The sequence below is a fragment of the Haliaeetus albicilla genome, chromosome 5, assembly GCF_947461875.1.
Source record: "Haliaeetus albicilla chromosome 5, bHalAlb1.1, whole genome shotgun sequence".
NCBI lineage: Eukaryota > Metazoa > Chordata > Aves > Accipitriformes > Accipitridae > Haliaeetus > Haliaeetus albicilla.
In genome coordinates this window covers 30,265,906-30,281,722 of record NC_091487.1, presented here as the reverse complement: position 1 = coordinate 30,281,722, position 15,817 = coordinate 30,265,906, and the positions used below count along the sequence as shown (strand labels likewise).

Sequence of the window (15,817 nt, the reverse complement as noted above, 5' to 3'; positions counted from 1 at the left end):
CTAATTTGTTCTTTGAAAACGGATATGAGAGTTAACTCAGAAACACAATATTAATAGATTTGTATGAGTGCACATAAGGCCAATATATTCAATGCTGTAATTTTTTTATGGTTTCATAAATAGTGCTATCACCAACATTTCAAAGAAATCTGAAAAAAACAGAGCTCATATGTGGTGGCATAAATTTAGTGTATTTTATAGAACACTGTTACTCCAGATATAGCCTACGGGTTGTGACTTTTCATAAAACCTAATGAATTTCTAGATTTGTCAGCTGTTTCAACACAGATGTACTTTGCTGATCTAATGGAAACATTTTGAGCCCAGATCCAAAATATCAATAGCTTTTAGTATCGCAGATTAGTTTGGCTATTGGGTAAAAGGGGATGTGGTTCTTGATAAAAAGCAGCAAATAATTTTGTACATGTGTTTTATGATACTGCTTCTCCAATGTCTGATACTGAGGGTTTTTTCTCTCTTTTTTTTTCTTCTCTTTTTTTGCAGAGTTTTAAGTTGAATGTTGATAGCCACTGTGCTTTAAAAGAAGCAGTGGTAGAAGAAGGACGTCAACTTCTTGAGCTTATTGTATCTCACAAATCAGGTAAATCCTTCTGAAATATTGCAAGTCTTTATGTCTCCAGACTATTAAAGAATGAAGAAGCATTGCTGTAAATTACTGCATATATTCACTTCCTTATGTATTATTAATATTTACATTATCAGATTGACCTTCAAGATTTATAAATGTTTCATATACTGCATACAATGCAGTGATACTTATAAAATGAAATACTGCCTGCAAATAGTCTGTTCATTTTATTTTGGTCTTGCTGCTCAGCTGAGTTTCAATTGAAATCACATCACTGAAAACTTCACACTGACACATTCTTTGATGTAGGTGCTATGGAAATAACATTAAGATAATGAATTAGGATTTCAAATATATATATTTTTACATACTCTGCATGGGTAATTGCATTGGTAAGGCTTTATTTTGCCACTTAAACTAATTCTTACATTGACTTTAATATATTTATGAGGAATAGATTAAAATTAAAAATACCTTTTTCCTTTGGTTAGGCTTGTCTTTTTCTTCAGAGGCCTTAAATTGAGAGGAGGGGGAAAGGTATACTGATTTCCCTTTCTCTATCCCCACCACCTCCTATATTTTTAGATGTTTGCATGACTTGTATGATAATGGGGTTTTAATCAGCATATACTGCTATGGAATGCCATCTTAATTTTGGCTTACTTAGCATGCTTTTCATCCAAGTTGAAGTTATCCTTTGGTCTACTGTTCTCTGATCATGTTATACATTGTGCCTCTATTGTTTCACAGCATCAGATGGATCTGTGTAATGTGAAAGCTATAGGAAATTAGTGACTTCTATGTATAATTCCAAAAAGGTATAGAAGCCATAGCAGAGAAGGGTAGTGCATGTCATCATACATTTAGAAAATGGTAATGTGTAAACTACAGAAAATATTTACAGGAGTTGGAGGTAAGAAAAATGTCTTGGGAAGATTATAAAATGTTTCGAGATAAAGACTAGATATTAGAAGGTGAGATTACTGTAGCATTCCCTACTGCTTAGAAATCACAGTTTATGTGGGATTTTCCTCTTGAAATTGTCAGCTGAAACATAATAAAAATTTAACATGATGGCTAAAAGAAATGTTTTGACCCTATAGCATTGTTTTGCAGTATGAACAATAGTAATGCTTGGATTTATTGCTGAGAAAATACATTAAAATCCTTGTTGCATTTATTCTTTTACATTTCCTGCTAATTCTTTGAAAAAAGAATAATATTTAAAGATGCAGTTGAGTTTACAGCTCTTACTTTTTTCCCCTTCATTTTGGAGAAGGACTGAAGGACATGCTGCAGATGATTGCAAGTCAATGGAAGGAACTACAGAGGCAAATCAAACGGCAACACAGCTGGATTCTTAGGGCTCTGGATATCATCAAAGCAGAGATACTGGCTACTGATGTGTCTGCAGAGAATGAGGAAGGGACTGGGAGCCCTAAGGTAAGTGGCTTGAAGTTTGCCTTATTTCCTCTTATTTCCGTCTTCTTTTGAACTAGGCACCACTGAAGTTTTCTTTCCACCCTAAGGCTTTTCATTTCTACTGGGTAAACTTTTTTTTTTATAAACAAAATGAAATGCCTTACACTGAAACAATAAAAAATCTTAGAACTTTCAAGTTTTCCAGGAAGACCTGTCTCATTGTGTGTAGAGGGGCATGAGGGGGAACATAAAACATTTAGTAAACAAAACATAAAGCATCTTTAACATGAATAATCAGAATGGTTTTAAATTGTTTTGTTGCAACTATAAATCACTATAATCAGTGCAATCACTCAGCTCTGACATCCATTAGCCGCTTGGTTACAGCAAATTAACAAAGAAGAGAGAAAGTGATTCATTATCTCATTCCTGTTAATGACTATCAGATGCATTGCTTAATTAGGGGATGGCCATTGTAGTGGGAAGAAGGTCATATGCCTTTTCACAAATCTTTTTGCTCTGAGTTTAAGTCCTCCATAATAGTGCATGTGTTGAATACAAGTACTTTAAGAATAAGGTATTGACACCTATCATCATTTTGTGGATATTAATCATTAAAGAGGGCTATAGTACTTACCAGTTGCAAAACTTAATATTTGTAAGAGCATTTTCAATACAAAACAAGCTTATTCAAATTGGTGCAAGCAGTGCACACAATGGAAACTTTTGGCATAGGGTCCATGACCTTTCATTACCATCAGTAGTAAGCAAAGGTGTTTGGGGGAGGGTGTATTGGAAAGTGTTTCTTTCCAATGCATTCTAAGCAAAGAATATGCAGCAGAGCAATCCAATAACTCTTAACATCTTGGCATGCAGCAGGCTGAAATTTATAGAAAAATTCAAGATTCCTGTTTCTAGAAATAACAGAGATGGTTGTGCTGAGTAGATTTCCAGATTCTGATGCTAGACAATTCTTTGCATTGATATTCAGTGCTTCCTAGAGAGTAGTTTGTGGAGTTACTCTTGGCGAGGATTACATGAAATGTTCTAGCGTTTTCTTACCATAATTGTACATAGCAAGAATGATCTTAGAGATGGTGGAGGAAGAGCCAAGGATAACAGTGAAACAAAAATACAGGAAAAGACATATATGTAGGATACACAATTTGAACTGACATCCCCCATCACTTGCATGGTGGAAAATGCTCCTGTGCCACATAGCTCTTACTTTAGGAAGTAGGTGGTGGAGCAACACTTGGTTTCATAGTTAGGTCTGTTAAAGTAAACAGACTAGCTCAAAGTTAAGTTTCTACCCCACCAATAATATGACCCTATATCTGAACAGCTTGACTCATCCGTGGCCAAAAGCCTAACTGCTTAATCAAAATTATCACATAAAAAATGTTCTAAAATCCAGATTGATTTTGCTATGAAAATTATGGAATCCTTAGCTTGGAATAATTATATTCAAATATTTGCTTGAAAAGGGAGAAATGGAGGCATGGTTTATGTTGCAGTAAATTTTTCATATAGATCGGTGGTAGTTCCTTGCCCCATGCTTTTTATCGTAAAGATAAGAACGTGAAGGAATGATTTTTGTTTGCCTACAGTTAAGTAAAAACACAAGTAGACAAAAAATGACCAAACAAAAAGTAATTTTGGGTTATTTCATTCATTAAATCACATCCCTATATGATTCTTGTAAGTATGAGCAATAGTGCAGTCAAATACCATCTACTTCTTCAAGCTGAAATATTAACTAAAATTAAAATACAGTTGGCAATATAACTGTAGATTTCAGTTTGCATTTATTTCAGAAGCCAAAAGGAACCTGAGAAGTATAATAGGAAATCTAAAGATTATATCTAGAGGGTATTTTTCTTTTTGCCTTGTTTGAGAAACTACAGGAACAGCATTGGTGTTAGAAATCTGTAAAGAAATAGGGAAAAGAGGAATTTCAAAAGCCCTGGGAAACCTTTCCCTTAGGACTTTTTAAACATGTTTTCATAGCGCTATGGCATCTTTTATGCAAGCAATGGAGAGTGGAAGGGAGAGAGGGACATTCTGCACTCTAGAAATACCTTGTCAACATTTGTATTCAAGAATTCAGATTTTGCTTATGAAATTTTTCATTTTATTATATATAAGTTTCATAGTGGTTTATAGTGATTGCTATAGAAGATTTAAAGGACTTTAAATATTTCTGATGCCTAAGCTCTTCTAATGTATTGCATTCTCTGTACAATCTTAGAAACACAATGAGATCTCTTCTTTAAGTAAGTATTTACTAAAACTATTATTCCGTCATTTTTATAAATAAACAAATGGTGACTGTATTCAGCTTGAATTGAAGGATATAAGGTTTTGCCTTCTTAACCCATTCAGAAGTACGTTTAAAAATAAATCTCAGAATTGCCATGATACATTCCAACAAGTACTGATCTAACGTTATGAGTATAAACATGGCATACAATACATCTGACTTCCCTTCAGAATCTTAGGACACTTAGCTAACAGTAGGGGTTTTCTCCTGATGGAAATAGTAATATTCTAAAATATCTGGAAAATAGGAGGAATGTTTTCATATATGTGTGTATCCTGCATTTTTTCACTTTCTGGAGATGTCTGAGACTGCTTGATCTGTTTATAATTGGGCCATTTCTTCTCCATCACGAAAGGCCTACTGGAATAGTATTACTTTCAATAAACAGTAGAGTGGTATTGAAAAATAACATGGTGTACTTTCTTATCTAGTGGCTGTAAGTGTTACTGTCTCAATATTATCCTGATCTATCTAACTCACAGTTTGGCGGAAGAGTTCATTTCTTTCTGAAGAGCTTGTAAGTTAATCATGTAACTAATGTCCTTGAAAAGTATACAAATCTTAATATCATTTGCCCACAATAGATATTCTCCTTCACTGAAAATTGTATGGAATAGTATTCTTAGGTTCAGTTTTAAGTTCTGCTCCCAGCGTGCATTTAGACAGTTAGTTCACTACTATAATTTTTGGATCTGGGTATTTTTGTTCTGCAAGTAAATGTTTGAATTAAGTTTTGGGTTTTTTTGTGTAACAGTTCAGAGCATAACATCAGAACCTAGAGGCTGGTAGGTTAAAAGAATAATGGTGTACTCTAGAAATATATATGTAGTCTGTACTTCTGGACATGTTCCTTTCCAGAATAATTGCTATATTACTGAAAAACATTTCTACTTTTCCATTCCAGCTTCAGAGAAATAAGCATGAAACTGGTTAAGGCATTGGGCCTAATGTTTAGAACATTGAACTGACTTAGTTGTCTCAGGTAAAAAGCACTCTTGGGAAGATTGCCTTAACTCTATAATGGACTTTTCTGTCAGTGGGTTAATGATAGAAGCAGTAAGGATTTGAAGAATATTAGAAGAAGAGGTAAAAATATGTTTAATAAAGTAAACCTAAAATCACAGAAATAGTAGATGGCTCAGGATAACAGAGTTTGAAGTGGTTAAACAAACCTTTGTATAAAGGGGAAAAGAAAACCGGTGTAATTTCTTCTTGATATGTAATTAAGCATCCCACACCTCCAGGATCATCTCCCACTCAGTTGTCCATAACCTTACAGTTTTTATAGCCATTCTAAACAAACAGTTTTCAGTACACAGAAAAGTGATTTTCATGAAAAAAATGAAAACTTGGTGAAGCTGTTAAATATCTACCACAGTTTGGGATTCTGGGAATGCTCCTTGACAGACAGTTTTATAGTGACACTGGTCTCAGATTTAGGGGGTGGACTAAACACTGCAGTCCAGAACAATTACACCCTGCTCAGTGTTTTAATATGAGGATGAATTTGTGAAATAGACAACAAGACAGAGCAAAGGTTAGAGAATAGTAACAGTCCTTTCTTTATTACTTCAGACTTGTAACTTGTCCTGGCCATCCAATCATGCTGCTATGACTACAGCATTTAGATTAATACTTTGATACAAAAGGAATGTACAAATGAAGTGTTTTGGCATCTTTGTGATCAGTGCAGAGAAATATCATATTTTTGAGTAGATATTTTGCTTTTTCTCAGTGTCTTTTATCAGCTCTAGATTTCTAATCTGCAGACATCAGTATGATGCATGTACTGTAATATTAAAGCCAACACGCCAGTATTTTTTCTGATGTCTTCCATTATTTAAAAAAAGGGAAAGTCTATTATTGGGACAGTCTTAAATATTGTCAACAGATAACAGAGAGCATGATTTCAGAATCTAGGGTTTTTACTTACATAACCACTTTGAAAACTGGGTTTCTAGTGTCCAATATATGCAATTGGAATATTGCATGTATTATTGCTGTGGTCAGTGCTTTGAAATTGTCAAATGGCACGTGTAACGGGCCTTCATTCTCTTCTCCTTGAGTTAGTTGCTTCTAGTGAAAGGGCAGGAATGGCATATGCTAGAGGGATCACTTTACTTGGGTTGCTGGAGTTTCTTAAGTCACAGGGGACTTTTAAAACTTCACACCTCAAACTGAATTTGTTTAACTTACAGTCCCTCTGTCTTCCACGTGCACAAACTCAGGATCAGACGCATGCATTCAATCCTGTGTCTCATGTTTTTAATATTGTGAAATAAAATGTCAAGTAAATAGCCATCACTTCATCAGTAACAATTTGAAAGATAATGAAATGGGAATCAGACTTCCGTCTCTGATATTGTACAGACATATGGAAAGGGAATTTCATCTGGTGATACACATGCCATCCTGGTCTACAGTTATCTCACGGCTTAATCAAGTCTTTTCTTGCAAAAGAAATGTACAAGGAAAGTTGGTATTTGTGCTTTAGCAGAAGTAATTTTTTACTCTAATGTGTTCATAATGAGCCACATTCCCATGTAGACACGAGAGAGTTTTATGCTGTGAATGCAACACCTTATAGATCAGACATTAAACTGAAGTTCCAACCACCTTTATCCAGGCTTATTTCCAGTATCACTAATTACCATCTGCCACCTTAATTCTTTGCAGTTTCAGCTGAATGTATCAGTCTCTTCTGTTCAGAACAACTGGATAGTCTTGGGTACAGTTAAATAGTTACTAATTTTCACTGGTGAATAAAATACCTTATAATACCTTACAAAGTGTTTCTGTACCGAAAAGTATTACAGCAAGTCCATAGCTCACCATTCACTACTTCAAAAGATGGTAATAGGGGAAGTGATTTTCCGTAATTAGAACAGAAGTTTCAGCTATGTTGCCATTGAGGCATAGTCTTACATTTCTGAATATTTAAAATGCTGTCTGTACATAAATAGTAGTATTGTGCCTAGCAGTTGAACAGTTTAAAATCATTCATGTCTCATTTCAATTCTGAATCTTTTGGAACTTTGGGAGTCTAGACTAAAGATGCTGTGATCTCACTCTTAAGTACAAAAGATACTGTTAATTCTGCCGTGCTAGGAAAAAATGCATCTACTGTTATTAATTTGTTTGGCTTTAGGTATTTTAGTGTGTGACATTTGTCCTGCTTTTGGCTGGGATAGAGTTGATTGTCTTCCTAGTAGCTGGTACAGTGCTATGTTTTGAGTTCAGTATGAGAAGAATGTTGATAACACTGATGTTTTCAGTTGTTGCTCAGTAGTGTTTGGTCTAAAGTCAAGGATTTTTCAGCTTCTCATGCCCAGCAGTGAGAAGGCGGGAGGGGCACAAGAAGCTGGCACAGGACACAGCCAGGGCAGCTGACCCAAACTGGCCAACGGTGTATTCCATACCATGTGACATCACATCTAGTATAGGAACTGGGAAGTGGGGGCGGGGGATCGCCGCTCCGGGACTAGCTGGGTGTCGGTCGGCAGGTGGTGAGCAATTGCACTGTGCATCATTTGTGTATTCCAATCCTTTTATTATTACTGCTGTCACTTTATTAGTGTTATTACTATCATTATTAATGTCTTCTTTTTTTGTTCCATTAAACAGTTCTTATCTCAACCCATGAATTTTACTTCTTTTCCCAATTTTCTCCCCCATCCCACTGCGGGGGCGGGGGCGGGGGGGGAGTGAGTGAGTGAGTGGCTGCGTGGTGCTTAGTTGCTGGCTGGGGTTAAACCACGACACATTACATACAATATTGTTGATCTGTCAGCTTCTATGGTGGGGGTTTGCACCGTGGATGAGTTGGTCAAACAGATAGAAAGGGTAGTGCTGTTTACAAAAATCCTTCTAGAAATCAATAGACAAAATTTTGGTTTTGTGACGAATAAGCCTGTCTTTTAGTGTTTTTACTGGAGCATGTGAAACACAACTGAGTTCTTTTTATATTAGTTCTTATCCAAATATAGGATTGAAAACATCCATTAAGAATTTCCAAGCTAATCAAAACAAGCTATGTTGATGTAACAATGAAAAGAACCTAAGGAAGAAGCAAGAAGGAGGAATATTTGTGTCTTTTAGTGTGGCTAGACACTTCCTCAGTTTGCTAGTTTTTAATACCTTGCTTTATAAGTTATGTATTTTTAGTCTTACAGACGTCACCTAGAAGGTGCACAGACCTAGCCATCATTGTAACAAAAAGTATCTTCAGGAAGGGTTTGAGGGGTGAAACCATAATTTTACACACCATTTTAGAGTGGGTTAATAAGAGGAAACAGAAAAGCGTTTTAGAATAAGTGTAGTAGCAGAAGCTGGCACTGGTAAAGGGATGGCCTGAATATGGAAAATGGCATGGGACTGACTTATAGTGAGTCTTAATTGTAGAAACAAGAAATACAGATAAATGGGATCTACTGAAGGGTATCAAAGATGTGATCATGAAAAGTGGGCAGAAAAGCTTCGTTGAAAGTACTGTACCAGACTCTGAGAATTAGTTGGAAAATTTTACATGAGAATTTTAGTATAGATAGAAAGAAAATAGAATTTTAGTACCTTGCTGGTACAGGGCTTTATTGACAAAACCTGTGCCTTGCCAAGAAAGTGCCTCTCTTTATCACACTTTGAAGCAAAATTTTCTTCAGCTAAGCAGAAGCTTTCAAAAACCCATGCAAAGCCAAAGTAGCCATGTAATCTTCTAGGTACAAAATGTTTCCTTTAAGTTTCTAAGTGAATGCAATCTTAAATTGATACACTACATACAGAATAATATTCACAGAATACCTCCTCTTCAATATAAAACTGCTAAGATTCTTCTGTCTCGTATTTTGTATCTATCTTAAAGTAAAGGAATTATGTAGTTGAACAAGTTCTTGCTTAGTTAAAATGCTTTAACTGAGCAAGTAATTTTGTGGTGAAAGATTGCAAGTTTCCAAGCTTGTAAAATTTTAATTTTAGGGTCATTAGACCAAGGCCTTTTTCACAAACACAGGCACAAGCAAACTGAACCTTAAAACCTTCCTTTGGTCAGCTCTTTTACAAGGGCTTTTTCCCCACCGCATCCTGAGAGAGGCAGGTGTCAGAGCTATTGTTGCTTTTCCTGAGGATTTACACAGCTGAGATCTTCCAGGAAATGCTGTAAATCAAATCATGTCCTTGGTAGCCTTATCTTGTTGTGCCTCTGTGAGCCTGTTGTGAACTGTGCTAGGTGGGCTGCTTCATAGGGAAAGAGGCTGTGCAGTTCTTCCCCACTGCCTTCCTCCCCACTGGCTGGAAATCCACAGCCTGCGTTACTGATGCCACCTGGGAAGAATCTAACACATTGCTTTGGGGGTAATATGTTGTGATAATAATTACATTTTTAAATGGCTAAGGTGCAGGATGATGCAGATGTGCTTGTAAATGGATTAGCAACACTACCATTGCTTTTGGAAGTCTCTTTCAGTTGATAGAAGAATTTAAATGGTACATATCTGGGAGAGCTGTATTTTGAAAACGTTTTTGTTTAAATAGTTGTAGATTTTTTTCTCAATGATTGAAAGCAAACACGTCAGAGGTGCCCAAAGAAAGATTTAGTGCTGTTGGATGTGCAGTCAGCTTCCACATGGTAGATTCACTGCTATTTACTGGAAGCTGTTTCTCCTGAGTTGTCAATTGTGTGTGCCTTTTAGTGGGCAGGAGGAACAATTTTGCGTTTAATTCAGAGCCTCCCTTCACAGAGAAAGGAATGAAGCTAAGCAGCCAGTGTTTGGACTGCAATAAAGACAAATGAATATGAGCTCTGTCCTAAACCTCTTCTTTCATGTTGCATAAGCCCTGTTAAAACTTCTCTGTATCAGAAGTTAACTAAATATTTTGCTAGTTTTTCATGAAATTGTGTCCCTGAAGTCTTAGTTAAGCAAACTTGGGTCCTATTTTAGCTCACACAGATTGTTTTCTCATATATCCATCAACATCCTTGTATATTTGCTGCAAATTCTGTATGACAGTATTGTCTTCATGGTATCTAAAATAATTTTAATAATCTTTAACAAGCCAAATTTCTAGAACAGTAGCAGGGCTCCTCATTTTTTTCCACTGAATCTAAAAGTAGCCTTATCTTTGTTTTGTTAAGCTCACATCAAGTATCAAATGTAGAGCGCCACACTTTAAAAGTCATATTTTTACAGCTATATTGCATCTACTATTAAGCACAATATTCAATCCTGTTATAAAACATAGGTACATTTTAAAACCAACATATTCTAACATTTACTGCAAAAATACCAAAAGTCCTATTCTCATTGAAGATGTGAACAAGTACTCCAACATATCTGTGGCATTTATAGCATGCTTCTATAATTTTTACACCTTGGTGATTCTAGATACTCTATATTGATTACTTTTGGCAACTGTAGGCTCTTTAACAGCCATCACTGTTAATAGAAACAGTTATGCTTAAACAGTTAGCAAAGAAATTATGATTTTTGACTTTAAGAATAAGGAAGGCTACTTTCTACTAAAACATAGATCAAATTCAGTTTGAAAGGTGTTTTAAATCTAAATCACTCCACTGAGAACAAGTGCAGACTGAGAACTTGATGAGAACAGATATTTAAACTGACATATGCTCAAGGGGCAAATTTTATCATAATGGTATTTGAATCTTTGAACACTATTATCTGAAACTCTGAAAGTATGTTAGGCTATTGTAACTTCACATGCATAACTGGGCAAACTCTGACAAGTTTTATTTAGGCAAAAATCCCAGTTGGGTTTGGCCTGTATTTGAAAATGTAAAAACATGAGTGTATTTGTGCATGTATTCATATGAACACATTTATCTTAAGTAATTTAAGCTACTAACCACTCAAAGGCCTTGATTTTCTATTTGGCCAGTATCTGTTCATTCTGCTTTCTCAATACAATCATATTGATGCATTTTTGTTCTGTTATTTTTAATAGGACATATTTTCAGCAATGAATATTGGTAGAAGGCTTCTCTAATTCATGTCTGCCTATTGTTTCACATGATTCACAGATTTCCAGAGAAATCCACATTTAATAAGTTTTTAATAACACGCACACACAACTACACAGATTCATTTTACTGAAAACTGGACATCTCCCACTCTAAAGCAGGAATTTCTAGGATAGACTGTCAGAACTATTAATTGTCTCCTTTTCTGTGTGGGCTCAGAATCCTGTGTGCCCATTCAAGGCCAAGTTTTTACAGGCACAGGAGAAACAGAGCTTTTACCTTTATTTGATTTTTGAGTTTGAATTCAGAAGTTGATGGAAAATACTAAAATAAATTCATAAATAAGCAAGTGAAAAGAAGGAATCCTAGCTGACTGAAAATGTCCTGGTGGAACAAGTTTGTGGTTGGCTTTATAGATAGTGATCACTAATGAAGCAAATTATTTGAAATTCAGATCTTTTCAGTTAACTTGCCTTCCTTGTTTCTTATTCCTGCTCCCTCGCCCTCCATGCCATCTGTTGCTCTTCAAAATAGTTCAGGATTTCACCAGGATCAGGAGTGAAACAAAATACAGGAGCGTATGGGGAGACTTCTCGCAGGGTTCACTGCCTGGTCAGACCCAGATGGAAGTGCAGGCTGAAAGCTAGCGCTCTACAGACATCGTAGATGATTTGCAGGCAAAATTGGTTCTGGTCAGCTCAAACAATAAAGTTTGAATGTGTGTTCTACCCATGTGTTGTTTACCAGTCATCACAATGATAAATATTTTGGATTGTTCAGATAATGTAGCATAAGAGCTAGAGGCTGGGCTTACACGATTTTCTTCTACTTTCTCCACTAGCCTATTTTGCTTTTTATATCTCTCGTAGTAGCAATGCATTATCACCTCATGCTTCTCATCCTGATTACCTCTGGTAGGGCAGGGTCCAGTGGAATAAACTCAGCTTGCCTCCTGTAGTGAGATGCTTCCTTTTTTTTTTTGATGCCAAACTGTTCCACCATGTTTTGCTTTTTAAAAAATCGTGTTTAAAAAGCTAGCTTTTCCATTTGGTATAGTCTCCTAAAAATCCTGTACTTTAAAAATGGCAGCTTAATATGGATGCTATTGCCAATTGTCATTACTAAAGATTGTTACTTTTGCTAATAGCATTCTATCTTTGTCATTTTATTAAAATTATATTACTGCTCTGAAAACAAAAATTACTGCTTTATTCAATAGAAGAGTGACTGGCATGGCACTTGTCTGATCTTTAAAAAGAAATTTTACTTTCATTGTATTTGTGCATTAAATTAAGTGTTCGTATCTACAGAATAAACTAACATCTTATAAATATTACTGTGTTTAATTATCAGTTCAGTATTTGAGTTTTTGCTGTTATGGTTGATGTCTAAGAGTGATTAAATGTGTAATAGAGAACAAAAGGAACATTGATGTGAACAAAGATACTATTAGATAAAGGTAAATTTCATCTTCTGCATGTTTTTATTCTTTTTAAAGTATTTTAATTACGTTTATATTCAGAGTGATTGGGTGGCATTTCCTTTTTCTCAATTCAATTCCTATTTTAGTCTTTCAGAACAACATCTTCTAGCAACTATTTAATCTGTAGAATCTTTCAGTTATAGTCTCAGCTGTATACTTAAAGCAGCTATTCTTCACTGGGGTAGTCACAAAAGGGAAATCAGGTAAAACAATGTTTGAAGGAAAAATCTACTCGGACATCCTGCATTTTAAATCTGACTTGTTCTTAAATGTCTTGTGGCATAGTACACTTGACTACACTTAAACTTTAGATTCAGAGTGATGTTACAGATTTTGCTAGTTTTTTAAGCTAGTCTATTAGAAGGCAACAGAATATGATGCTGAGCGTTGTGTGACCTGACTTCTTTATGTGTATCTACATTATGAAAAAAATAAACAAACTTTTCAGTAGAGCACTTAGTGAAATATAGACTTACATATTAAAAGACTGCAAGATGCTTATAGTAAAATCATATGCAAGTTTGTATGTCAGGTCTGGTAAGTTGTGAATAATATTTTTTGTATCTTTTCTTTTTTAGTATTTTGCCAGGATTTTTAATTAAGCCTTTCCTATAATATCTCAGATGCTCCTAATTTATTGATAATTATACTTACCCAGGGTAGTGTAACTAATGTGGGAGATACAGTGGGGACTGCATCACATTTAGAAATTTAGACTTGGTCCTTACACACCTGGAAGTAACTGCAGAAAAATGTGTGGTAGTAGTGTACTTAGCCACATCCCATGGGCAGCTATAAACATTAATGACAGTTAACCTAAGATGGCTTTAAATGTAAAATGGGGTTTCTGACCAGGAGACAGGTGGTATGCCATATTCTTTTATAATCGCCCCATAGCATGCTTTATGAACCATCATCAGGCCAGAGAGAAAGAATAGCTCATCTGGGCATGTACACTTCATTTCTTCATCCTCTTTTTCCTCTTTGCAATTGTGTTATATAAAGGGAGCCAGGCATTTAGCACAGAATGCCTTAATCCTTGAGTTTATGAGCCCTAAGCACATCACAAGTATGGTTGATGCTGACAGGTCACATCATCCCTTATGAAATGGAGAAAAATGGTGAGAAAGGAGAGAGAAAATTGCAAAGGAAAAAGTTCAGATCTGCATAAGAGTTCGGCACCATGTGTTCTGAAATACTATGACTTAAAGCTATGATACGCAACAGAAGTCTAGAATGGTGCTTTTATGATTGCTTATATTCAAGGACCGTCAGTTCAGTTCAGAGGAGGGGGGCAAGAAGGAGGTGACTGAGGTCAGCTTGTCTTTTCTGTCCTTGCTGTTGGTTTGGCAAATTTTCCTGGAGACTGCAAGGGCGTTAAGTACAAGTATTAGCTTGTACACCCTGCCCTTCCTATTTTAGATTTGAGGTGCAAGAGTTTAGAGCATTGTATAATAACCAAATACTACTAGAATGGCAAAATATGAAGTGGAGTGCAAGAAAATAGGATCAGTTTCTATTTTACAAACTGGGTGTAGTAAGGTGAAACAGCCCTGAAACAAGGAATGGACGTATATGCCCAGCTATTTTTTTCTAAATATGACAATTAATGTGTTAGTTTGCGAATCTGTTATTTTTTGTCTAGTCAACTACTCAACAACAGTAATGTTTAAAAGTTACTTTCATAGGTTTCTAATCTAATAAAATGTTTTAAAAATATGTTGTTTATCTGTTGGACAGGCAATGTTTTAAGGAAATAAATAGAATATATTTAAGTTCATGGTTTTGCTAGTTCATTCATTTGAGCCTTGATTCTTATGCTTTGGTATAGATATTGTATGAAGCATCCATATTTATCTCAGTGGACTTATTCCTGACATGTATTGCTACAAAGACCTTTGTTTGTAGAATATCAGCTAATTAAAATAAATCTAAAACTGAACATGAAAAATGTTGATTTCCAATTCAGTGAATTCTAGCAATATTATAACAAGTTTGTTTTTAATTCTTGAAAAACATATCAAAATTAACTTTTCTCCCATTTACGTAATGCTTATAACTAAACTTCCTTCCTACTGTGAGACAGTTTCATTTATTGTTATTTGTAAACAGCTTAGTAAAGATGCATAGTGGATTGGTCTAGAAACTCCTTGAACAGTTTCTTTTGAAATAACACTACATACGTTAAGCTCAATTACACATCCAAACAGCCACAGCACACTTTTGGTAATTTATTCATTGATTTAACATAGTACCCAGAAGAGTCATGCCTGCTGTCAATTTTGTAATATATTATGTTTTAAATATACTCATGCTCACCCATGCACGCCATTAAGGTGTGCATAAACCTGTGTTTTTCTCTCTTGACAGCTATAAATGTTTGTTATTATTACACAAAACATATGTTCATGTTGTTTTTGTCTAAATTATTCTATCTGGGGCTATAAAGTTTTAATGTTATTAGTTGCCCTTAGAATTTTAATGTTTCACTGCTGTAACCTTCTTAGGATTTCTCTGCAATTAAATAGAAACTATTTCACTACAGCCTGGAAGAACAATATATTTTATACAAATAATAAAAAAAATCCTTCTTGCACCATTTTCTTCCAGTGCAGTAAACTGTTTACTTGACAGGGTTCTATATACAGCAGTCCTACCTGTAGTATTTTCCAGAACTGAATAGAATATTACACTTTCCTACAGTCTTCTCATTAAGAAAAAAATTCTAGCTTAACCCCTTTAAGATAGAGGTATGTCATAAGCAGTTTGCTTTGAAGGCCCTCTCCCTGCTGTCCTCTGTTGTCCCCTTACTCAGTAAAGTAGCTCCATTACAGAGGAAACCTCAATGTAACAGATATACTATGAAAAAAGCTGGGGGGTTAGGAGATAGCATGATACTAGTCTAGAAAAATCACTTGAAGAAACGTCTCCTGTGTTGTCTTCTAAATAGCAGCAGTGTTGACAATAGGAAAATGTATTACTTCCCCCCCTTTCAGTTTTCAAGGCCTTTTTCTAAGGAAAGAGAGC

The 15,817-nt window shown here is 35.4% G+C and overlaps 1 protein-coding gene across 5 annotated transcripts in view; it reads left to right on the top strand.

The window, feature by feature from the left end:
* AKAP6 (A-kinase anchoring protein 6) overlaps positions 1-15,817 on the top strand; it is a 291,528-nt gene that overhangs the window by 141,330 nt on the left and 134,381 nt on the right. For 4 of the 5 annotated variants that reach the window (XM_069784017.1, XM_069784016.1, XM_069784013.1 and 1 more), the window contains exons 6-7: positions 505-601; positions 1,866-2,032. In XM_069784017.1, the coding sequence (XP_069640118.1) occupies positions 505-601; positions 1,866-2,032 (264 nt within the window). The remainder of the gene's footprint in view (positions 1-504; positions 602-1,865; positions 2,033-15,817) is intronic. The other variant, XM_069784015.1, reaches the window with a different exon arrangement.